This window comes from Mobula hypostoma, chromosome 10 (assembly GCF_963921235.1).
Source record: "Mobula hypostoma chromosome 10, sMobHyp1.1, whole genome shotgun sequence".
NCBI lineage: Eukaryota > Metazoa > Chordata > Chondrichthyes > Myliobatiformes > Myliobatidae > Mobula > Mobula hypostoma.
Genome location: NC_086106.1, coordinates 33,074,634 through 33,101,350, shown reverse-complemented (window position 1 = coordinate 33,101,350; position 26,717 = coordinate 33,074,634). Strand labels below are relative to the sequence as shown.

Sequence of the window (26,717 nt, the reverse complement as noted above, 5' to 3'; positions counted from 1 at the left end):
ACGTATATGTCACCATATACAATCTTGAGATTTGTTTTCTTGTGGGCATCCACAGTACAACAAAGAAATACATTGAAGAATTACACACAAAGGCAAACCAGCAGCTAATGTGCAAAAGACAAATCGTGCGAATGGGAGAAAAATGATTCTGGGAATATGGGTTGTAGTCATTGCTGAGGTGAGTGGAGTTGTCCATGCTAGTTCAAGAGCCTGATTGTTGAAGGGTAATAACTGCTCCTAAACTTGGTGGTTAGTCAAAGGATACACTAATAATGCAGGTCATTTATCTTTGGTCCTCAGCTCTCACCTGTAGCTCCCAAATAGGTGTTTGCATGCGACAGTGGCCACTGCTTCGACAGGTAGGTTAAACCAGGTGAGGGCAGCCAGCTGCCTCATAGCCCGGGGAGGTAGGAACATGCCTGTTCTAGCATGTAAAGTCAGCCCCGGTGGACTGGGTGGATGAGATCCAATGGCCAGGAAGGCAGCTATGCAATGCTCGAAGGAAAGTGAAGGGCACGACAAGGCACAGCAGTAGTCACTGTCATCCCCTGCAACTACGGAAGTTCTGATGGTTGTTTGTATCCGTGGACCTGGACCTGGACCTGAGGTTGAGAGAGTACAACTGCCCCAGTTCAAAGGCTTCTTTTTTGCTTTAAAACCTCTCCCACACGGGTTTCCTGTCATTGCTGGACAATCATATGATGGACAACTACCACCACACTAATAATGACAGGGTGCTGAAGCACGAGGGAAGACAGGGTCTTAAGTTAATGAGCTTGGCGTGAAAGAAAACTTTTGAATACTTGCTATTATTGGTGTAGAATATGACAGCACACAGACATATGTAAAGCATTCGTCTGGCCACAGATTGATATCTACACAGCTAGTTACCACTGGGTTACCATAATAAGAGGTGTGTGTGAGAATTAAGAGAATGGTATCAGGGCATGGAAATGTTATAACAATAGAGGAGTTTAAGATTTATTTTCTGTAACCTAGAGAGTTGTCATGGAGTTTAACATGAATGAATGGCTGGAATAACAGTAAAGACTTCTTTCCCTTAACACAGCGGCCAATAAGTGGATGTAGTACAATTGCTGCAATATAATCTGCTAGTCCATTGTCTCCCAATCTCCCCAGCTTGGTTCAAATGTGGACCAAAGAGCTGAATGCCAGGAGAAGTAAACATGGCATTGAGGTGCCATGATAAGACTTAAGTCAATAGGCAATAAAGGGAAAACAACCAGGTGGTTGGAGTCGTATTCTGCACAAATGAAGATGATTGTGATTGTTTGAAGTCAAATCAAATTCATTATCAAAGTACCTATATGTTACCATATAGATGAGACTCATTTATCTGCTGTCCGTGCCCCAGGTCATCACTAGGATGGGGTGGTACACTTGGCTGATTCATTCTTCGGGTTTTTCCTCAATGACCTTCCATAGTAAGATGAGAAATTTGAGGATGATTGCACAATGCTAAGCTTAATTTCTGACTCTCAAGCAGCAAGTCTTAGACAAAGTTTAGGCACGTGCTGATAAGTGGCAAGTAACATTCACACCACAGAAATGAGACAGAAAATAGCAATGTGCCCATGACATTGTTCCTCACCATCAGTGACATTTCAGATCACCACCGACCAGGAACTTAAATGTTCGAACCGTATAAGTACCATGGCTTCAGACAGGGTCAGCTGCTTTGTACCTTCCCGACAACCCTAAGGCCTGTCTGCATTTACAGGGAACAAGTCATTTGCCAGGACGAGTTTAGCTCACATGATTATCCAGCTGATGTATACCATCCAGAACAGCAACCAGCTTGAATGATATCCTGTTCACCACACTAAGCAGTTCATTCTGTCTACCACAAGTGGTTGTTGGGTGCAGTGTGTACAGTCTACAAAATTCCCTGAAGTGAGTTACTGAAACGGAGCCATCTGAATACATGCCTTCTCCCAACAAGGAGGATAGGTGGTACATGGGAACATCAAGTGGTAAACGATGCTGACTGAGAAATATCTTGCAGTTCCTTCGTCCCCAGGTGCAAATCCTAGACCTTCCTATCTAAAGCACTGAGGGACTGCTACAGCGGTTCATGAAGGTAGTTTGTCACCAGTCAGACCATAAGACATCATAGCAGAATTAGGCCACTCAGCCCATTGAGTCTGCACTGCTGTTCCATCACAGCTAATTTATTATCCCTCTAAACCCCATTCCCCTGCCTTCTTTGATGCCCTGAATAACTAAGAACCTATCAACCCAAAGATCAACTAGTAGAGTGGATAGGGGAGATCCAGTGGATGTGGTATATTTGGATTTTCAAAAGGCTTTTGACAAGGTCCCACACAGGAGATTAGTGTGCAAACTTAAAGCACACGGTATTGGGGGTAAGGTATTGGTGTGGGTGGAGAATTGGTTAGCAGGCAGGAAGCAAAGAGTGGGAATAAACGGGACCTTTTCAGAATGGCAGGCAGTGACTAGTGGGGTACCGCAAGGCTCAGTGCTGGGACCCCAGTTGTTTACAATATATATTAATGACTTGGATGAGGGAATTAAATGCAGCATCTCCAAGTTTGCGGATGACACGAAGCTGGGTGGCAGTGTTAGCAGTGAGGAGGATACTAAGAGGATGCAGGGTGACTTGGATAGGTTGGGTGAGTGGGCAAACTCATGGCAGATGCAATTTAATGTGGATAAATGTGAAGTTATCCACTTTGGTGGCAAAAATAGGAAAACAGATTATTATCTGAATGGTGGCCGATTAGGAAAAGGGGAGGTGCAACGAGACCTGGGTGTCATTATACACCAGTCATTGAAAGTGGGCATGCAGGTACAGCAGGCGGTGAAAAAGGCGAACGGTATGCTGGCATTTATAGCGAGAGGATTCGAGTACAGGAGCAGGGAGATACTACTGCAGTTGTACAAGGCCATGGTGAGACCACACCTGCAGTATTGTGTGCAGTTTTGGTCTCCTAATCTGAGGAAAGACATCTTTGCCATAGAGGGAGTACAAAGAAGGTTCACCAGATTGATTCCTGGGATGGCAGGTCTTTCATATGATGAAAGACTGGATGAACTGGGCTTGTACTCGTTGGAATTTAGAAGATTGAGGGGGGATCTGATTGAAACGTATAAGATCCTAAAGGGATTGGACAGGCTAGATGCGGGAAGATTGTTCCCGATGTTGGGGAGGTCCAGAACGAGGGGTCACAGTTTGAGGATAGAGGGGAAGCCTTTTAGGACCGAGATTAGGAAAAACTTCTTCACACAGAGAGTGGTGAATCTGTGGAATTCTCTGCCACAGCAAACAGTTGAGGCCAGTTCATTGGCTATGTTTAAGAGGGAGTTAGATATGGCCCTTGTGGCTACAGGGGTCAGGGGGTATGGAGGGAAGGCTGGGTTCTGAGTTGGATGATCAGCCATGATCATAATAAATGGCGGTGCAGGCTCGAAGGGCCGAATGGCCTACTCCTGCACCTATTTTCTATGTTTCTATGTTTCTAAGATCTCGCCCACACAGCTGTCTGTTGGAATGAATTCCACAGATTCACTCCCCTCTGGTTAAAGAAATCATTTCCCATCTCTACTCTAAACACGTCTCTCAATTCTGAGGCTGTGCCCTCTAGTCCTCAACTCCGCCACTATAAGAAACATCCGCACATCCACTCCATCCAGACCTTTCAATATTCGATAGGTTTCAATGAGATCCACCTTCATTATTCTAATAAAGTTAATCAAGGATAATTGAGAATGGACAATAAGTAATGAAAATCAAATGAAATAACGTAGAGAATAGTGGATAGAAAAACAGGAAGCATAGGTTTAAGGTTGGCTGACATGCCCACCTTCAGCTTCTACATCCTAAATTCTGAAAAATGTCCCTAGACAAGGGAGTATGAATAAAGGATCGAGAGATTGTAATCGGGGACAAACTCTTGTTTTTGTACAATTTCGCTTTTAGAATTGTATTACTGCTGAAACACCGACACGTGGAATTACAATTGTGTTGTTTCCACTGGTGACTGTGTCTCAGCTTTAAAGTTTACCTGTTTCAACTATTGGCTGCTTCTATAAATGTTTCCTTCTGTTATTGTAAAGTATGGTTGCAAGATTAAAGACAGTGTTGTGAGTGACAGTTATCTTAAAATTCTCACCTCTGTCTTACAGTCATTCATGGCTTTGTCACCCTTCAACTGTAAACTCTGACAGACTCTAATAAATCATTTTTAACCTCGGTCACATAAAATTTCCTTCACCCTTTCAGACAACCTACTGTACCTTTGACCCTGTCCCTCCTGAAACCTCTCTCCTCATTTACTTTTCCTACAGTAGGATTCTGCTGTTATCCAATGATCGTCTGTCTCTGACAACTTTTGATTATAATCTGTGAATCCCTTCAGGATGTTTCTTTACACTAAATCTAGATTACGAAGTACAAACACGAGAGAATTTGCAGATGCTGGAAATCCTGATGAGGGATCTCGGCCCGAAACGTCGACCGTTTACTCTTTTCCATAGATGCTGCCTGACCTTTCTGGATTCCTCCAGCCTTTTGTGTGTGGCTATCATTCTGAGTAGTTGTATTACAGTTTTAGAATCTAGTTCTCTGTTTACAAAAGGCTCAAATTGTTTGCATTTTATGTTTATAATGGTAGTTTTTTTGTATTAAATATGCTTGTTGTCTGGGAAGCCGATTAAGAGGAAGGTCTTCTCACTGCTCCTCAACAATGACCTATGGGGCAGAGATTTTGTAGCTTTAAGGCACAAAACTGAAGGAATGTTTAAAAGATATTATTATTATTATTATTATTATTATTCTTGAAGTTCTATCTTGTACTTAGTAATGGCTTTTGTAAACTCTTTTACAGGGGATTATAAGTAAAGGATTTTCAAGTGGTAAACTCAAACCAAACTGCACGCCAAGTTTTGATGGTCATTCAATATATTAGAACCTGAATGTCAATGAATTTAAAAGGGCAAAAAAAAGGATTTGCCTGTCTCATGGAGATTTCAAACTTGCCTGGCTGAACCAAGACAAGTATATATCCAGGTGAGAGTGCCCCAGCGGGTCTTTAACCAATAATCCAGTCTGGAAAAAAAATATTTACAGGAGGGATTCTGTCTGTTCTGTGTGAGGAGAGTTTTCTGAGATAGTCATAGAGCCAGAAGGACCCTCAGACCATGGAGAATCCATGTAAATGTGTGGACTGTGGGAAAGGATTCAGTTACCCTTCCCAACTGGAAACCCATCAGCGCACACACACCAAGGAGAGGCCATTTATCTGTTTCATGTGTGAGAAGGGATTCACACGTTCGTCCCACCTGCTAGCACACCAGCGAATTCACACGGGGGAGAGGCCGTACACCTGCACAGTGTGTGGGAAGGGATTCACCGAGTCATCCAAGCTGAAGGCACATCACCAGGTTCACACTGATAAAAGAACATTTAATTGCTCCAACTGTGCCAAGAGCTTTAAAAGCTCCCAGTATCTGCGGAGACATCAGCAAATTCACACAACCGAGAGGCCTTTCGCCTGCACTGTGTGCGGGAAAGGGTTCACTCATTCATCCAAGCTGCTGGTGCACAAACGGGTTCACACTGGAGAATGGCCGTTTACCTGTTCCGTGTGTGGGAAGGGATTCAACCAGTCATCTGACCTGCTGACACACCAGCGAGTTCACACCGGGGAGAGGCCTTTCACTTGCTCTGTGTGCGGGAAAGGATTCACTCGCTCATTTAACTTGCTGGTCCACGAGCGGGTTCACACTGGGAAAAGACCCTTCTCTTGTTCTGTTTGTGGGAAGGGATTCACTCAGTCATCACACCTGATGATACACCAACGAGTCCATACCGGGGAGCGGCCGTTTTCCTGCTCGGTGTGCGGGAAGGGATTTGCTTGTTCATCCAGCCTGTTGGTGCACCGCCGGGTTCACACAGGAGAGAGGCCGTACTCCTGCTCGGTGTGTGGGAAGGGATTCACTTCTTCATCCAGTCTCTTGGTGCACCGCCGGGTTCACAGTGGGGAGAGGCCATTCTCCTGCTCCATCTGTGGGAAGGGGTTCACTCAATTATCCAATTTACAGTCACACCAACGGGTTCACAAGTGATTTCAGGGTTTTTGATTCTCTTCTGCTGTGGCTATGGCTGTCAGTCACAGTTGATCTAAGACATTCTTGACAGTTGAGACTTGAGTCTGTTGATGTTACAAAACTCCAGATGGGATGGATGATTTATTCATCTTCTGCGCAGGTGTTAAATAAATTTGCTTTCTTTTAATGGTGCGTGTTTGGTTCTTTATCCCAAGATGAAGCTGGTTTAAGTTGTAAATGCAGGACAAATAATGGCTACTTTAATAGAAAAACAACTTTCACAGTGCAAAGATTTGACTCCAGTTTGAAGGTCTTGTGCTATTGCCCTGAAGTAACATCAGGAAATTGTTCAATAGACTTTCTCGTCTGACTCACATAGTTGAGAACAGTGTACTGCCATTCAAGTGTTCAAGGGCATGAAAGATATAATTAGACAATCTGTCTTTATATTGAACCTCTCAAGCCCCCTTTTACTGCAGGATGGTCCAATTTTTTTGAGGTTCAGTGCCTAGAGACTTAAGTTTGTACTGTGCTTTGAGATTGTGGTTTCTAACTTCCTATTCACCTGATTTGCTCACAAATAGAAGTTTCAAACAACCATAAAAGTCCTAACAACCTCGGCTAAATTGCCCTCCATCTTCCAGAGAATACAAACTTGAATTGTGTGTTTTTTCCCCATTCAGAATTTAACTTGGGTGTTTTGAGGATCCAGCATTGTTGAATCATGCTGTGCCCCCCCCCCCCTGAATTGCAATACTCAAGAGTTTGTGTGTGCTAGATGTGGGGTAACTTGGGCATTGTTCAGTTGGAATAAAATTGGCACAGCACAGAAGGATGCTGACACATTATGGCATAAGAAACAGCAGAAATAAACCATTCAGCCCTTTAAGCCTGCTCTATCATTCATCAAAATCATAGCTGGTTTTCTGTCTCAGCAGCATTTTCGACACTGGCATCATCACCAGCCTCCTTGCTTACATTATTGCCCAGAAATGTATCAATCCATTTTTTGAATTAACATAATTGAGGCTCTTTAGCTCTCTGGGGCGGGGATTTCAGTGGTTTACTACCATCCTAACTGAATGTCTTCCCCATGTTTATCTGTGATGTGTTTTAAGAATTTTATACTTTTCATTGAACTCTCAAATTCTGCAACGCTAGAGAATACAGTTCCAAAATGTTAAAATAGCTAGCCTGACCTCTCTGGAACCGGTCTTCTGAATCCTCGTGGCATTCCCTCTAAGGAATTCTTGGGTAAGGAGACCAAAACTACACGGTACTCTGTGTGATGTACTTTCACCAAGTCCCTAGACCAGAGATGGTAAGGAAAAAAGGATGAGTCCTGTTACAGTTCTGATTTATGTGTATTCATTGTTCTGCAATTAATAAATTTATAACAGACAGATTTAACTAACGAAGAACTTTAGAAAGTTTATTCAAAAATCAAAATTAATCTTAAAAAAATTGAAGAATAACATTATTTCTAAATAGTAGTAGTAAGTAATTCGAGCCTTCAGATCTGCTCTGCCATTTGATCATGGTTGATTTCAGAATTAGAATTTGGTTTAATATTTCCCACTCGACTCCATTCTCCCTGTAATCTTTAACACCCTTACCATTCAAGAATCTAGCAACCTCTGCTTCAAATATATGTAATCTCTTAGCCTTCACAGCTGTCTGTGGCAATGAATTCTACAGATTCACCACTCTGGCTTAAGAACCTTCTCATCTCTATTCTAAAAGGAACGTCCTGTTCTGAAGCTGTGCCCTTTGGCCCTTGACTCTCCCACTAATGGAAGATCCACTGTATCTAAGCCTTTTATATCTGTATTGCTATGCCTCTCATAATCTTACAAACTTCAATCAAATCTCCCAAATCCTACCTCTCCAGAGAATACAACTCGAGTTTGTCCATCCTGTGTTTATAGTGCATGCCCTCTAATCCAGGCAGCAATCTGGTAAACCTCTTCTACGTCCTCTCCAAAGCCTTCATGTGTTTCCTATAATGGGGCAACCCCATTATATGAAAATGAATGCAATATTCCAGATGTGATCTAACCACATAATTTCACAAATCTTGAACTCAGTGCCTCAACTAATCAAGGCAAGCATACCGTACACATTCTTTACCATCCTGTTAACCTGTGCAGTCACTTTCAGGGTGCCATGGAATTGGACAACAGGATCCCTCTGTATGTCAACACTATTAAAGATTTTGCCATTGACAGTATTCTGTCCCTTTAGATTTCCCAAACTGTAACGCCTCATATTTGGACAGATTAAACTGCATTCGCTATTTCTCTGTACATATCTGCAACTGATCTGTATACTGTTATATCCTGGCAATCTTCTACATCATTCTCCTCCACCAATCCTTGATTCACCAGTGAACTTACTAATCCACCCATCTACATTTTTATCCAGGCCATTATATATATCGCACACAGTAGAAGTCCCAGTATGGATAGCTGCAGAGCATCACTAATCATGGACTTCCAGACAGAGCAAGTCTTCTATGGGCAAAGCAATTCTGAATCCAAATGGCCAATTCACTGTGCATCATCATCTTCTGAATGAGTTTACTATGAGGGACCTTGTCAAATGCATTGCTAATCTCCATGTGGACAATATTCACAGCTCTACATTCATCAATCACCTCCTTGAAAAACTGAATGAGAAGATTTCACTTGCCCTGCATGAAACCATACTGGCTGGCCCTAATCTGGCCAGGGTTTTCCAAGAGCTCATAAATCCTATACCTAATATTCCTCCCCCATAGTTTCCCTACAATTGATGTGAGACTCACCAGTCTACAGTTTCCAGGACTATTCCTATTTCCTTTCTTGAATAATGTAGAAGCATTAGAAAATCGCCTGCCCAGAACCTCGCCTGTGGCTAAGAAGGACGTGAAGATTTGGTTAGGGCCCCAGAAATATCATTTCACCTGTCACATCAACTTTAATGTTATTTAAAGCGAAACAACCCTGCCTTCTTTATCTCAAAATGCCCAAGCATATTAGCACACACCACACTGATTTCTCTATCCTCTACTGCCTTTCCATTGGTGAATACTGATGTAGAATACTTAGAACCTAATCCACATCCTCAGCCTTCAAGCACATGTTCCCTCGTTGTTGAGTTATTTGTTGTACCTTCCTGGTTTACCATTTGTGCTTGATGTATATGGAATGCTTTAGGAATCTCTACCTACCAAGGATCTTTCACAGCCCCTCCTGGCTCTCTCCATTCCTTTCATGAGTTCTTCTTCTATCATTTTTACAATCCTAAAGTCTTCCTCAACCTTATATTTGCTTCCTTTTTCTTCTTGACTGAAATCAACCTGCCTCTTTATGTACGAGGTTCCCTTCCCTTGCCATCTTTGTCTTTCCTTCTTACTGGAGCATAGCTGTCCTATACTCTGTGCAGTTGGTCCACCCTCCATGTAAGATGTAAACAGCTGTTCCCAATTAACTCTCCCTATTTCTTGCTGAATATGCTTGTAATTATCTTGTTTCAATTTAATACTCTCCTGCAAGGTCCATGCTTCCCCCTATCTATAGCTACCTTAATACATAATGAGTTGTGGTCACTGTCCCATAACTGTTCTCCGACTGAACGGTCAGTCATCTAGCCAGGCTCATTTCCGAATTCCAGCTGAACTTCCTGTATGGCCCCCTACACTTGTTGGACTGTCTACATATCGGTTTAAAAAAAACCTTACTGTATGCACGATCTAAACCCCTTGCACTCAGATTAGTAAAATTGAAGTCATCCGCACCAACAACCCTGTTGTTTTTACAGCTTTCCCCAATCTGCCTACGTATCTGTTCTTCAATGTCCCAGTGGCCGTTACAATCCCATGAGTATTTGCATCTTTCTCATTTTTGAGTTCTACTGATATAGATTCAGAGGATTAGCCCCCATTATATCCTCTCTGAGTTAACTATGATACTGCCCTTTCGCTGATTAATATTGCGTCTCTTTTATACCCCCCCCCCATCTTTTGTAAAATATCAAAACCCTGGAACTTAATGTTCCAGGTTAATGTATAATGCTTCCAGATTTCTCTCTATTCAACCAGGTCTCTGTAAAGGCCACAACATTATAGTTCTGTGTATTGATCTATGCTCTAGATTCATTACCCTTACTGGTAATATTCCTCATATTAAGTAAACACACTTCAATATGTCTATCCCGTTATGTTCATTACCTTGCTCCCTACTTGTTCTTGCTTACAGACTTACGGGCCATAACATCTACGAAAGCTTCTTTGCCATAACAATTCGTCACTTTTATTATGATCATAATCTTGTTCCCAAAACAGTGGAGGCTGAAACTAGAAAACCTAGATTTGTGAAAGATCTAAAAAAAAGACGTGAAAACTTTTTCACACAGAGGATGGTGGGCATGTGAAAGGAGCTTCCAGGGGAAACTGTTGAGATGGGCACAATTACAATGTTCAAAAGGCATTTAGAGGGATACAGGGTAGAGGGTAGAGGTGTATGGTCCTGAGATAGACATGGATTACATAGGTAGAAGAGCTTCCGAGCTGTATCACTCCATGACTGTCTGTTCCTTGTCTTTAGGTAGCTTCCGATGCGCATTATCGATTCTTAAAATCATGGTGACTCTTGTGTTTTCCCCTCCATGATCATACTGTCCTATCTGGTCAAAATGTAGATATTGCAAATCTGAATTGAAATCAGAAATGATCAGCAAGTCTGACAAAGGTTGTTCAACCTGAAACATTAATTCTGTTTTTCTCTCCACAGATATTGCCTGACCTGTTTACAACATTTCCATCTACTCAGATTATGATTGTACCAGAAGGCAATATTGTCCTTGCATTAGCAGATATACACAAATCGCTCGATACGGCAATCATACAACTGCAGCACTGTAATAAATGGCATCAAAAGCACAGACGACTATCAAGAAAGGAAAATTAATAAATACATTTGAGAGGAGATTGTGTAGTGTTCTTTGTTTGGTAGTAGGGGCCCGTTGTGGATGGCGGTGACTAATTTAGATAGTACGGACGTTTGTGTGTATGGTGGATCTCTGAATTCAGTAATATTCTGGGAGTTCGTAAGTCGGTTATTAGGAACCTGGTACGGCCTGTAACTACACAACACTGGCTGCGATTCCTTCAGTACTGTTCTAAATCATCCCAGCTGGCTGCGGTGAACAATACATTTTACGAATTCGTTTTACAATACTCAATCCTCTGCGACGTTACAAAATTGGATGTTTTCCGCGAGGTTCAGACAGTGAGATGGGGGGGTTCAGCTCCGCAACCACAAATGCCAGCCCTTCGACCACGCAGCGGCTCCAGCCTTCATCCAGCGCAGATCCGACTCCAATCGCTGGAGCGGCGGCTCCTGAGCATGCGCAGACTGCCACGACGGGGCACGTAGCAGGTAAGAGCGCAAAGGAAAGGCGAGGAATAAACCGGGGCTGGGGAGAGGACGCCGATTGTGGGTTCCAAGGCAGAACTTCAGAATGCTAATCTGAATCCCAGCTCCCGAAACGAAACGATGAATGTTGTCCTCTTTGCACGCCGCCGCTTTATCTTGATTCGTTCGGGCGAATGTCCAGAATCTGCTGTTGGGGTCGAAAGCGCGTGTGCGCAGCCTGTGCTGCCTTTCAGGGGGCATCCTTAAATGAGGAGGAAAGGCCAGGGAACGTGTCTAAATCAAATAGAAAATGGAGTCGGAGAGTGTGAATGTGAAATGGTGACTGGTCACGGAGTATCTGCAAAGGTGATGGGGTGGAACTTGCGGGCTATGACAAATGCAGAGGAGCCAGCATCAGCGGGGTAGGGGAAGGGACGATGGGGGTGCTAGACAGAACACAGATGAGGCTGCAATTGAGAAGTTGTAAACGCAACAGGTTCTGCAGATAACTGGAAATCCAGAGCAACACCCACAAAACTTAGTTCGGGTAACATCTATGGAAATGGACGTTTCGTGCTGAGATCTAGGAGGTTCTTAGCCTGAAATGTCAGAAGTTTATTCATTTCCATAGATGCTGCCTGACCTGCTCGGTTCCGGCATGTTGAGTGACAAGCCAAATAAGGTGAGGGGAGGGGAAGGAGTGCCAGATAGAGGAAGTAGGTGAAGCACTGTGGTTGGGGAAGGGAGATGAAGTAAAAGGCAGGGAGGTGATAGGATGAAAAGGTAAAGTGCTGGAGAAGAAGGAATCTGATAGAAGAGAAGTGTGGGCCAAGGGAGAAAGGGTAGGAGGATAGGCAATGGGGATGTTATAGGTTAGTGTGGGAGAAGAGGGGAACCAAAGGAGGGAATGGAAGGAGAGGAAAGGTTGGGGGGAATTACCAGGTTAGAGAAATCAATGTCCGTGTCATTGGGTTGGAGGCTACACAAGCGGAATATGAGGTGTTGCTTCACCAACCAGAGTGGCCTCATGGCAGTAGAGAAGGCCATGAACTGACCTGTCAGAATGGGATTGCAGTTAAGATGGTTGGCCACCTGCTTTTTGCAGGTGGAATAAATGTGCTTGAAACTGGAGAAATTTGGGCAGGAAGTGAAAAACTAAGAGAGGTTACTGGTATGATTCCAGGGCTGAGGGTTTCCAGTGAAAAACTTAGAATGTGGAAGCTGAGCTTGTTCTTGGAGAAGAAGTTGAGAGGAGATTTAATGGGGATAGACAGTTTTAGATGGGGTGAGTGGAATCACAGTGGAAGAGAGCATATATTTCTGAGGGGTTGTCCAGTGAAACTGTGGGTAGAACTTTAAAATAAGAAGGGATTGATCACTTTAATGGCATTTTAAGGCCATAAGATATAGGAGCAGAAGTAGGCCATTTGGCCCATCAAGTCTGCTCTGCCATTCAATCATGGGCTGATCCAATTCTTCAGTCATCTCCACTCTCTTACTTTCACCCCATACCCTTTGATGCCCTGGCTAATCAAGCTATCTATCTCTGCCTTAAATACACCCAATGACTTGGCCTGACAGCTCATGGTAACAAATTCCACAGATTTACTACGCTTTGACTAAAATAATTTCTCGGCATCTCAGTTCTGAAAGGATGCCCTTCAATCCTGAAGTTGTGTCCTCTTGTCCTAGAATCCCCTACCATGGGAAATAACTTTGCCATATCTAATCTTTTCAGGCCTTTTAACATTCAGAATGTTTCTATGAGTTCCTCCCACATTCTCCTGAACTCCAGGCAATACAGCCCAAGAGCTGCCAGACATTCCTCATACAGTAACCCTTTCATTCCTGTAATTATTCTCATGAATCTCCTCTGAACCCTCTCCAATGTCAGTATATCCTTTCTGAAATAAGGAGCCCAAAATTGCACACAATACTCCAAGTGTGGTCTCACGTGTGCCTTATACAGCCTCAAAATGGCATCCCTGCTCTATACCTCTAGAAACGAATGCCAACATTGCATTTGCCTTCTTCACAACTGACTCAACCTGGAGATTAACCTTCAGGATATCTTGCACAAGGACTCCCAAGTCCCTTTGTGTCTCTGCATTTTGAATTCTCTCCCCATCTAAATAATACTCTGCCTGTTTATTTCTTCCACCAAAGTGCATGACCATACACTTTCTAAGATTGGATTTCATTTGACACTTCTTTGCCCATTCCCCTAAACTATCTAAGCTTCTCTGCAAGCTCTCTGTTTCCTCCACACTACCTACTCCTCCAACTACTGTATCATTGGCAAATTTAGCCACAAATACATTAATGCCATAGTCCAAATCAGTGACATAGGGTTAGTCAGTGGGAGAGGAGCTCGTATTTTGGGAGATTGTCAGATAGTTATAGGAATAATAAGATTGTAACTTCCATACTGTTGACTGGTTCTGCCAAAGTACTATTGACCACTCAATTGTAACAGAGACATTGAGGAGCAGATAGGGAGACAGATTCTGGAATGGTGCAATAATAACAGGGAGGCTGTGATGGGAGATTTTAATTTCCCCAATATTGATTGGCATCCCCCTAGAACAAGGGGTTTAGATGAGGTGAAGTTTGTTAGGTTTGTTCAAGAAGGTTTCATGACACAATATGTAGATAAGCCGACAAGAGGAGAGGCTGTATTTGATCTGGTATTGGGAAATGAACCTGGTCAGATGTCAGGTCTCTTAGTGGGAGAGCATTTTGGACATAGTGATCAGAATTCTATCTCCTTTACCATAGCATTGGAGAGGTATAGGAGCAGACAAGTTGTGAAAGTGTTTAATTGGTGTAAGGTTAATTATAAAGCTATCAGGCAGGAGCTTGGAAGTATAAATTGGGAACAGATGTTCTCAGGGAAATGTATGGCAGAAATGTGGCAAATGTTCAGGGGATATTTCTTTCTTTTTAAATCTTTTTATTAATTTTTCAAAATTATAAACTCAATAACAAAGTTGGTACAAGGAGATTGGAAAAATGTTCATCAGCATATATAAAATGAATTTTAAGTGACATAGAAATAAAAGATTTCCAAACTCATAATGAAATTAAACATTAACAAAGAAATAAAAAGAAAAAAATATATATAAACAAAAAAAAACCCCAAAAAGAGGCAAAACAGGGCTAGACCAACAACTTGTATCAGACAAGATCCATAATGTCGCTAACTCCGCTCCTCTCATCATATAATTTTAGAAAAAAGATTTGGAAAGGTCAGATTACATCATATGAAAATGTTGCATAAGAGGTTTCCAGGTATCTTCAAATTTAACCGAAGGGTCAAAAATATCACTTCTAATTTTTTCTAAATTTAAACTTAATATGGTTTGAGAAAACCATTGGAATGTAGTTGGAGGATTAATTTCCTTCCAATTCAACAAAGTAGATCTTCTCGCCATTAAAGTAACAAAAGCTATCATTCGAGAGGCTGAAGAAGATAAAGATCTATGTTCTACCATTGGCAATCCAAAGATTGCCGTAATAGGATGGGGTTTTAAATCAAAGCATAGAACTGTTGAAATAATATCAAAAATGTCTTTCCAATATTTTTCCAAAAGAGGACAGGACCAAAACATATGAGTTAAAGAAGCCACTTCAGAGTGACATCTATCACAAGTAGGGTTTAATATGTGAATAAAAACGAGCTAGTTTATCTTTGGACATATGAGCTCTGTGTACTACTTTAAATTGTATTAAAGTATGTTTAGCACATATAGAAGAAGTACTAACTAATTGAAAAATTTTATCCCATTTCTCTGTAGGCAGGGAAAGTTGAAGTTCCCTTTCCCATTCATTTTTAATTTTATCAGATATATCTGGCTGTAATTTCATAATTATATCATAAATTATTGCTATTAATCCCTTCTGCAAAGGATTAAAACCTAAAATTTTATCAAAAATGCCAGAAGGATTTGAAGTCAGAAAAGTAGGCAACGTAGTATTTAAAAAATTTCTTATTTGTAAGTATCTAAAAAAATGGGATCTAGGCAAATCAAATTTCTCAGATAACTGCTCAAAAGACATTAAGCGGTTATCCAAAAATAGATCACGAAAATATATTATGCCTTTCGTTTTCCATATCAAAAAGGCCTGTTCCATTATGAAGGGTTGGAAAAAGAAATTAGATATAATAGGACTTGATAACATAAATTCATTTAGGCCAAAAAATTTACGAAATTGAAACCATATTCGCAATGTATGTTTAACTATAGGGTTGAAAATTTGTTTATTCAATTTAGATAGTGCAAAAGGCAATGAAGTTCCTAAAATGGAGGCTCAAGAAAAACCTTGTACAGAATGGCCTTCAAGGTTTACCCAATGTGGGCTTGGAGTTATATTCCAATCTTGTGTCCAAAATATTAAGTATCGGATATTAATTGCCCAGTAGTAAAATCTTAGGACAGGCAATGCCAAACCACCCTCTTTCTTAGATTTCTATAAGTATTTTTTACTGAATCTGGGATTTCTATTTTGCCATATATAAGAGGAAATTTTAGAGTCAATAGTATCAAAAAAAGATTTAGGAATAAAAATCGGTATTGCTTGAAATAAATATAAAAATTTGGGTAAAATAATCATTTTAAAAGCATTAATACGGCCAATCAATGATAGAGACAAAGGGGACCATTTAGTAATCAGTTGTTTAACCTGATTAATTATTGGTAAAAGGTTGAAATTGAATAGATCCTTAGGTCTCTTAGTAATTTTAACTCCCAAATAAGTAAAGTAATCAGTCTAAGTGGAGAATTTCTATAAATAGGAACCTGCATATTTAATGGGAAGAGTTCACTCTTACTTAGGTTCAGTTTATAACCAGAAAAGCTACTAAACTGAGCAAGCAAAGTTAATACTGCCGGAATAGATTTTCCTGGGTTAGAAATATATAACAGAAGATCATCTGCATATAGTGATAATTTATGAATCTCATTTTCACGGGTAATACCAAGTATATTAGGGGAGTCACGAATGGCAATAGCTAGCGGTTCCAAAGCAATATCCAATAGTAATGGACTAAGAGGGCAACCCTGCCTAGTACCACAGAATAAATGAAAAGAAGGGGATCTTTGGTTGTTAGTAAATACCGAGGCCAAAGGGGTAAAATATATCAGTTTAATCCAGGGAATTAATATCGGACTAAAATTAAAGTTCTCAAGGGTATTGAATAAATATATCCGTTCAACCCTATCAAAAGCTTTTTCAGCATCCAATGAAATGACACATTCTGGAATTTTGGGTGAAGGTGTATAAACGATATTCATTAATCTCCTAATATTAAAAAAAGAGTAACAGTTTTTAATAAATCCAGTTTAATCAGCAGAAATAATTTGGGGTAATACATTCTCCAATCTCGTTGCCAATATTTTAGAAAAAATTTTAGAATCGACATTCAGCAGAGATATAGGTCTATAAGATGCACATTCAGTAGGATCCTTATCTTTTTTAAGAATTAGGGAAATAGAAGCTCGATAGAAAAATTGTGGTAATTTACCTATTGAAACTGCATCCCTAAAAACATTACATAGCCAAGGAATTAGTGTAGTTGAGAAAAATTTAAAAAATTCTACTGTAATAGGTACATCTAGTTTTGAACGTTCATTAGATGATAATTTTGGAATATTCAATTTCTTAAAAAATTCATGCATTATAGTGGAGTCATCAGGAAATTCTAATTGATAAAGGGAGGTATAAAATTCTTGAAAGGATTTATTAATCTCGTCATGGTCAACTGTCAAAGTGCCATCTTGTTTATGAAATTTAAGAATCTGTCATTTAACCGAGGCCGATTTCAATTGATTAGCTAAAAGTTTCCCAGTTTTATCACCATGTATATAAAATTGACTCTTAGTTTTGATTAATTGACTTTCAATTGAAGATGATAATAAGAGGTTATGTTCCATTTGAAGTTCAACTCTCTGTTTATAAAGTTCTTGATTAGGAGCTATAGAATATTTCTTATCAACTTCTTTAATCTTGTCAACCAGTTTAAGTATTTCTTTATTAGTTCACATTTTTAGTCCAGCAGTGTATGAAATAATTTGTCCACGAATATATGCTTTAAAAGTATCCCAGAGGATCCCACTGGAAATATCATCCGTGGAATTCATTGTAAAGAAAAAGTTAATCTGTTCATCAATAAACCTAACGAAATCTGAATCTTGAAGCAAAGAGATATTAGATCTCCATTGTCTAGAATTAGTAGATATATCCCTTAAGTTAATAAATAATTTCAACAGTGCATGGTCAGAAACAGCAATAGAATCATATTCGCAACCCGTAACAAAAGGAATTAATCGAGAGTCAATAAGAAAGTAGTCAATTCTTGAATAGTGCTGATGTACTTGTGAAAAAAAAAGAGAACTCTTTGTCATTCGAATGTAAGAATCTCCAAATTTCTAAGATTCCAGAGTCGGTCATAAAAGAGTTAATAAGGGTAGCCGATTTATTCGGAAGTGCTTGATTAAACTTGGATCTATCTATCAAAGGATTTAAACAACAATTAAAATTACCACCCATAATCAGCATATAGTCATTTAAGTTGGGAAGAGATGTGAGGAGATTCTTAAAAAAATCAGGACAGTCAACATTTGGGGCATCAACATTGAGCATAGCAACTTTTTTGTTGAATAGCAAGCTAGTAATCAACAAAAATCTGCCATTAGAATCTGAAATCGTCTCATAGTGCATAAATGAAATTGACGAATCTATAAATATAGAAACGCCTTTTACTTTAACTTGTGAATTCGCATGATACTGGTGGTCCTTCCAGAATCTAAAGAAACGTTGATTATCCTCTTTCCAGACATGAGTTTCTTGTAGAAAAATAATATGAGCATTCATCCTATGGAATACTGTAAAAATTTTCACAGGGGGATATTTGCGTGGAATTCTGCATAGGTATGTTCCAATGAGACAGGGAAAGGATGGTAGGGTACAGGAACCATGGTGTACAAAGACTGTTGAAAATCTGGTCAAGAAGAAAAGAAGAGCTTACGAAAGGTTCAAAAAACTAGGTAATGATAGAGATCTAGGAATTATAAGGCTAGCAGGAAGGAGCTCAAGAATGAAAATAGGAGAGCTAGAAGGGCCCATGAGAAGGCCTTGGCAGACAGAATTAAGGAAAACCCCAAAGCATTCTACAAGTACTTGAAGAGTAAGCGGATAAGACGTGAGAGAATAGGACCAATCAAGTGTAACAGTGGAAAAGTGTGTGTGGTACCGGAGGAGGTAGCGGAGGTACTTAATCAGTACTTTGCTTCGGTATTCACTATGCAAAATGACCTTGGCAATTGTAGGAATGACTTACAGAGGACTGAAAAGCTTGAGCATATAGACATTAAGAAAGAGGATGTGCTGGAGCTTTCGGAAAGCATCAAGTTGGATAAGTCACCAGGACCGGACAAGATATACCCCCGGCTACTGTGGGAGGCGAGAGAGGAGATTGCTGAGCCTCTGGCAATAATCTTTGCATCATCAATGGGGATGGGAGAGGTTCTGGAGGATTGGAGGGTTGCAGGTATTGTTCACTTATTCAAGAAAGCGAGTAGAGATAGCCCAGGAAATTATAGACCAGCGAGTCTTACTTCAGTGGTTCATAAATTGATGGAGAAGATCCTGAGAGGCAGGATTTATGAACATTTGGAGAAGCATAATATGATTAGGAATAGTCAGCATGGCTTTATCAAAGGCAGGTTATGCCTTATGAGCCAGATTGAATTTTCTGAGGATGTGATTAAACACATTCATGAAGGTAGAGCAGTAGATGTAGTGTATATGGATTTCAGCAAGGCATTTGATAAGGCACCCCATGCAAGGCTTATTAAGAAAGTAAGGAGGCATGGGATCCAAGAGGAATTTGCTTTGTGGATCCAAAATTGGCTTGCCCATAGAAGGCAAAGAGTGATTGTAGAAGGGTGATATCCTGCATGGAGGTCGGTGACCAGTGGTGTGCCTCAGGGATCTGTTCTGGGAACCCTTCTCTTCATGATTTTTATAAATGACCTGGATGAGGAAGTGGAAGAAAGGGTTAGTAAATCTGATGACGCAAAGGTTAGGAGTGTTGTGGATAGTGTGGAGGGCTCTCAGAGGTTACAATAGGACATTGATAGGTTGCAAAACTGGGCTGAGAAGTGGCAGATGGAGGTCAAGCCAGTTAAGTGTGAGGTGGTTCATTTTGGTAGATCAAATATGATGGCAGAATATAGTATAGTATTGGTACAGAGGGAACTGTAAAATGCTGTGCCAAACATGTACTTTCTTTAAAAATTACCTGGGGCTACACATAGCCCTCTATTTTTCTCAGCCCCATGCACCTATCCAGTAGTCTCTTAAAAGACCCTATCGTATCCGTTTCCACCACCGTCGCCAGCAGTCCATTCCACGCACTCACCACTCTCTGCATAAAGAAACTTACTCCTGACATCTCCTCTGTACCTGCTTTCAAGCACCTTAATATGCTAATATAATATAGTAAGACTCTTGGCAGTGTGGAGGATCAGAGGGATCTTGGGGTCCATGTCCATAGGACACTCAAAGCTGCTATGCAGGTTGACTGTATGGTTTAGAAGGCATATGGTGCAACTGTGGGATAGAGTTTAAGAGCTGAGAGGTAATGATACAGCTTTACAGGACCCTGGTCAGACCCCACTTGCAGTACTGTGCTCAGTTCTGGTCATATCACTACAGGAAGGATGTGGAAACTATAGAAAGGGTGCAGAGGAGATTTAGGAGGATGTTGATTGGATTGAGGACCATGCCTTATGAGAATAGGTTGAGTGAACTTGGCCCTTTCTCCTTGGAGCAATGAACGATGAGAGGTGACCTGGTAGAGGTGGATAAGATGACGAGAGGTATTGATTGTGTGGATGGTCAGGGGTGTTTTCCAAGGCTGAAATGGCTAATGTGAGAGAGCATAGTTTTAAGGTGCTAGGAAGTAGGTGCAGAGGAGATGTCAGGAGTAAGTTGTTTTACGTAGAGAGTAGTGAGTGTGTGGAATGGACTGCTGGCGATGGTGGTGGAGGTGGATACGATAGGGTCTTTTAAGAGACTCCTGTATAGGTACATGGGGCTTAGAAAAATAGAGGGCTATGTGTAACCCTGGGTAATTTTTAAAGTAAGTACATGTTTGGCACAGCATTTTACAGTTCCCTCTGTACCAATACTCACTCAGACAACTTTTCCAATTTATAACACTGAAATAGGAGATCTCTGTCGGCCAGACGATCAATCTTTTCTACTCCCAGCCCCTGGTGTGGAGGTTCTTCCTCACGATGGTGATTCTCCAGAGTGCAATCGATGTGTCCACTTTTATATTCATTCCTGACCAATTCAAATATTGGACTCCAGTGTCATTGGCTGTCGGTCAAGTGTCCGACCTTTAACACCTTTTTATTGGCTCTGCTCCAGGCCAGCATCCGTTTAATGCCCTCTTCTTAGCAAGTGACAATCAGTAATTTATGACTCTCTGTTCTCAATCAGTAACCAGCTTGAATCGCACAGTACAGTCCCCAACATTCTCAAACCTGTATGTTATATCCAACCAAAGTACACCTCATGAATAGCTTCTTATTTGGAAATGATTTCTAGTTCAGCAGATTGCCTGAGGCATCAGTGTGTCTAATTTAAAACACTGATCAAGCCAAACGACTGACTCACAAAATGGAGAACACGGTCTCTTCATAAAATGGGAGCTTCCCTCATGACAAGAACAAAGGCAATTGGTCTGTTTGAGTCCACCGTCTGTGATTCATTCAATATTTCAAATCCGCTATGGCCAATAGGTTCGAAACTAAAATTAGGGCACAGCTAATTTTGCTGGCATTGGACAGAAACTTGCGAAGGCTGATTGGGAGAAGCTGTTTGCAGGGAAAGGGATGTCTGTCAAGTGGGAGGTGTATAGAAGTGAGGGAGGAAGGATTTAGTCAAAGTTAATTTATTATCAAAGTACGTATTTATCACAATATACTACACCAAGATTCATTTTCTTGCAGGCATTTACAGCAGAATAGAGAAATGCAATAAAATTATGAAAATCTATACATAGATATTGAATGACAAACAATTAACATGCGAAAGACAAATCGTGTGTATGTATATGTGTATATATAACGAAGAATGTGCGCTGTAGAGTCCTTGAAGTTGATCCTGTACGTTGTGATGAGTGAAGTTATCTGTGCATGGCAGTTCGGGCCAGCGCGTTCCTGTTAAGAATGAAGTGAAAAGCTCGGCAGGTAAGGAGAATCCTGAGAGATTCTGTAAGTATATTAAAAGCTAAAGGACAACTAGGGCGAAAAGAATGGTTCCTTACGATTGGTGTGTTTGCTTGTGTGTGGGCCATGGGAGAGGAGTGGTCTTGCATAAATACTTGTAATCTGTATTTAATATGGAAAATGTCGTAGAAATGGGGAGTTCAGGAAAGAGACCAGCATCAACATCATGATGAAAGAGAAAACGTGAGTGGTCTTGAGCAGCAGGAGGGGGGTATATCCCAAGGCCTGACCAGGTGTATCCTCGGAGGGAAGCAAGGCAAGAAATTCTTTGGGGTGAAGGAGGATGCGAGGTGATTTGATAGAGCGGTAAAAGATGATAAGAGGCTTAGATCAAGTGTCTAGCCAGAGGCTTTTTCCCATTGTAGAAATAGCTAATGGGGTGGAAGAGGCATGATTTAAGGTAGTGGTCACCAACCTTTTTAAGCCCAAGATCACCTACCTTGACCTTAGTGAAAGGTAAGATCTACCTACTAAATCGTCTAGAGAGAACACAGCTCAGATTGTACTTCCAATTTGAGGCCTTTTATTTGGGCGAATTGTATTTGAATTACACAAAATACATTTGTCAAACTTTCAAATTAATTCAAACAAGAAAACACTGTAACTGGCATATCAAACAAGCCATAGCTGTCTTTCTTTAAGAATATTACAATACTTCACACCTTTAATTCTAAGTTTCATTATTTAGTTTTATTTCAACATGAAAAATAAATGAATAGAATTTGACTGTTGCACTCAGTGTGATGACTGGGGCTGAATACTTTCTGCTAGTACCCTGAAATTTGGCTCATAACTACAGACAGCCAGTCTGAGACAGTCTGTGAGGTGTCTGTCAGTAAGAGAGCTCCTGTATTTAGATTTAATAATTTTCATCTGTGAAAATGCAGTTTCACACAGATAAGTTGACCCGAAGTAGGCACTGACTTTGCACATGCAGTGAGATAAGGATACTTCTCCCTGCTGACAAGCCCCCAAAAGTCACCGTCCCCTGATCTTGCTTTAAGCTTGATGTCATTTTGCAAATCAATTATTTCCATTTCAGAATCACTTGGCACACCAAATACTTGCTGGAGTTTGGCTGCTATCTGTTCTCTATCAATCGGCAGAAATGGGTTTGAATAAATGCAGCAATATCTTTCATGACGTTTAACTCCCCAAAACGCCGATCGAACTCTATTGCCAGTTTGTCTAAGTGAGCACAGTACTGCTCAGGGTGAAAAGCATTTTTTTCCGTGATGGCTGGTAACATTTTTTCCAAGTTGGGAAAGTGTGTCAGCCTCCCTTTCTTTAAATTTGAAATCCAAACACTGAGCTTGGCCTTAAACACATTTACTGCGCTTATCATGTGGGTTAGGTGTTGGTCTTTTCCCATGAGCTCATTATTAAGTGCATTTAATTTAGTCGTTATGTCTGCCAGTAGCCACGCATCATCTGACAGCTCCTCATGCTCCTCGTTTCTTGTTGACAGGAAAGTCTTTATCTCAGGCAGCAAGTCAAGAAATCATTGCAGCACTTTGCCGCGATTCAACCATCGAACATCAGCATGAAGAAGTATGTCTCCGTAAGCGGCACCGAGCTCATCCAATAACGCCTTGAATAAGCGGTGCTGAAGTGCTTTTGCTAGAATCAAGTTTATCAGTTTGACCACCAGTGTCATTACTTGAGAAAAGTCCACGACCTTCCCAGCCAAGGCCTGCTGATGAATCACACAGTGATAATCTAGGAAGCTGGGAAAATCAGGGTCATTATGGCATAGTGCTATAAAACCAACACGCACACCACGCATTGCTGGGGCCCCGTCAGTAGTAATTGCCACCAGTTTATGAATGGGGATGTCATTTTCACGGATATATTTTTTTAACTCATTGTAAATATCCTCACCTCTCGTTCTCTCCTTTAATTGCAAAAGAGTGAGGAAGTCCTTCTTTGTTGTAAAATCCTGGAAAACCATTCTGACAAATACAACAAGCTGAGCTGTTTGCATTACATCCAGGATTCATCGAACTGCAGTTCAAAATATTCACAGAGTGACAAGTCCTTTAACACTTGTCGATCCACGTACTCTGACAGTGACTCTACCCTCCTTGTCACTGTTGCAGAGCCAAGCGGTATATTATGTATTGCGGTTGTGATGTCGCTTTTGTTTTTAAAGTCAGTAAAAACAGTCTCTACGGTAATGACCATTGCTTCCTTGAATAAATCGTCATCTGTAAAGGGCTTCTTGTGTTTAGCCAAAAGGTGACTTAACACGAAATGATGCTTCAATCACAGCCTTATTTTGAGCAGCATGTTTCGTGAAAAAGGATTGCTGGGCCTTCAACCCAGATTTCAGCTCCTCAACTTTCCTGGCACGAATTGCGCTCGTTGGGGGGTAGGTGTCTTTAAATTTCTGGTGGTTGGTGTTGTGATGCCACTCCAGATTCCCTCTTTTAGTCAGTGCTTGTGTTTGGTGGCACAACATACATACACACTTGTCTTTCACCAAGGTAAATAGAAATTCCTCTTCCCATTCTGGATGTAAGTTGTACGTTTTCGCCTTCTTTCGTGGAGCCTCCGCCATGCTAACTAGCTACCTTGCAGGATATCACGAGCGAATGCGGTATATTGATGTTTGTGACAGTCTGTACTCTAATCTAATCTAATTGGTCACTTTGATGCAGCACAAGCTACGCTGAAAATGTGGTGCATGGCGGGGCAGCTACACACATGCACACTGGGCAGAAAGAATGAACGAAAACCGCGCAACCCGGAAACAATCTCTCTTTACAAATAGTTTTCAATAGCGAAAATATCGCTATATTACCATTATCCTAATTAGTATTACTTATTTTTATAATGCTCACATTACAACAGTATTTGTGTATTTATTTTTCATTTTTTTCAGGATGGACTGGGAAAGTCTCAAAGATCGACCAGTCAATCGCGATCGACGGGTTGGCGACCCCTAATTTAAGGTGATTGAAGGAAAGTGGCAACACAGGTAGACATGGTGGTGGTGAAAGCGTTTGGTACACTTGCCTTCATTGGCCTGGGTATTGAATACAAGGGCTGGGAAATCTTGTTACAACTGTGCAAGGCATTGCAGAGAGCACAGCAGGAACGTGAGGTGCAGTTTTGCTCCCTGTACCAGGGGAAGAATATGATTAGGCGAGAGATGGTGCATGAAAACAATTAAAGAGGGTGTTGCCAGGGCTGGAGAGCTTGAGAGACTAAATAAACTGCGACTGGTTTCCCTGGAGTGAAAGAGGCTGAAGTGTGATCTTGTAGAGGTTTATAAAGTTATGAGGGGCATGCTTCAGGTGGGCAAGACTGTCTTTTCCCCAGGGTAGGGGAGTATAAAACAAAACATAGGTTTCAGGTGAGAAGGGAAAAATTTACAGGGAACCAGAAGGACATACTTTTGCATCAAGAGGTTGGTGGGTATGTGAAAGGAGCTCTCAGAGGCAAGTGCGATTACGACACTGAAAAGGCATTTAGAAGAAGTAAATGGGTAGGAAAGATTTAGATGGATATGGGCCAAAGAGAGGGAAATGGGTCCAGATCAGGAAGGTACCTTGGACTGCATGGGTTGAAGGGGAGTTTCCATGCTCTATGACTTTCCTACCCATTGAGGATACAGCAGGAAACAGGCCCTTCAGCCCTACTGGTACATGCCAGCCAAGATGCCCATACAAGCTGGTCCCATTTTCCTGTGTTTGGCCCAATCCTAAACCATTCCAATCCATGCACCTAACCCAGCTGTAGTTTGTGTTGTTGTACTTGCCTCAGCTTACTGCATATACATACCAAACTCTGTGTTGGTTTAAAAAAGAAACAAAACTTTGATTTCAAGTCCTACGAAATATTTCTCCTCTCACCTTGAACCGATGCTCTCTCATTCTTAATTCCCCAACCCTGGGAAAAAGACTGAGTGTGTTCACCCTGTCTATGCACCCCATGTTTTCATACAGCTCTATCAGTCACCTCTCCTGTTCTCCAAGCTGAAATGTCTTAGCCTTTCCAACCTCTCCCTATAGCTCAGACCCTCAAGTCCTGATAACATGCTTGTAAATCTTTTCTGCTTTTTCCATTTAATAACATCTTTCCTATAGCGGGGTGACCAAAACTGAGCAGAACACTCCAAGTGCGACCCCAGCAGCATCTTGTACAACTACACCATGACTGACCTTCTGTACTCAATTAACTGTACTCAAATGTTTGGTAACATTTATTTGATTGTACAACTTAATCCAGATTAATCAGAACCAATGATCCCACAATGCTTACAAATTGGCTAAATCCGTGTTTGCAATGTAGAAAAAAAAATTCATTCATTTGTCACTCTAAAATAAAAATTTGTAGTAACTTGCTTGAAAGTGTTTTATCTTGTGTATTTTGTGGTGCTGATTTGTTTGGTAATGTACATCTGATTGTAGATTTTAACTGTGAGAAATTAAAGCCAATGGTATTAAAAAACTTCCAGCAGGTTAAATTGGAGTTTGCAGTATAGACGGGATAAACTGATTCCATTGCTACTTTCTAAAGTAACTTGTTCTAATGTAGTTCATCTTATATACACTATTTCATGGTGCTGACTAGTGGGTAAGTTATTTGATTGTACAACATAACTCTACAAAGAAGGCCAGTAAGCTAAATTCTTCTTCAGCACCCTGTCTTATCTGTGATTCCACTTTCAGGGAACCATGTACTTGAACTCCAAGATCCCTCAATATCTGCAATATTCCCATGACCCTACTGTTAACTATGAGAGCCCTACATTGATTTGACTTTCCAAAATTCAACACCTCACACTTATCTGAATTGAACTCCGTTTTGCCATTCCTGAGCCTACTTACCCAGCTGATTAAGATCCTCCGCAATTTTGATAACTTCCTTCACTGTTGTCAATATCACCTTATGCACAAAGCCTTGCTGACTATGCCTAATCAGC

At 41.0% G+C, this 26,717-nt stretch overlaps 2 protein-coding genes across 2 annotated transcripts in view; both read left to right on the top strand.

Moving 5' to 3' along the window:
• The first annotated feature begins 326 nt into the window (after positions 1-326).
• LOC134352495 (zinc finger protein 239-like) overlaps positions 327-26,717 on the top strand; it is a 41,085-nt gene continuing 14,694 nt past the window's right edge. The window contains exons 1-4 of the mRNA XM_063059765.1: positions 327-359; positions 4,869-5,050; positions 10,863-11,510; positions 24,672-24,767. The gene's annotated coding sequence lies outside the window, so the exon portion shown is untranslated. The remainder of the gene's footprint in view (positions 360-4,868; positions 5,051-10,862; positions 11,511-24,671; positions 24,768-26,717) is intronic.
• LOC134352831 (zinc finger protein 239-like) lies at positions 5,057-6,243 on the top strand. The gene has a single exon (XM_063060320.1). It carries the CDS (start codon positions 5,182-5,184, stop codon positions 6,106-6,108), a length of 927 nt encoding a protein of 308 aa, XP_062916390.1. The 5' UTR covers positions 5,057-5,181; the 3' UTR covers positions 6,109-6,243.

Excerpts from the sequence above, each read along its gene's own strand:
- LOC134352831 (XM_063060320.1), top strand. The coding sequence starts at position 5,182 with ATGGAGAATCCATGTAAATGTGTGGACTGTGGGAAAGGATTCAGTTAC.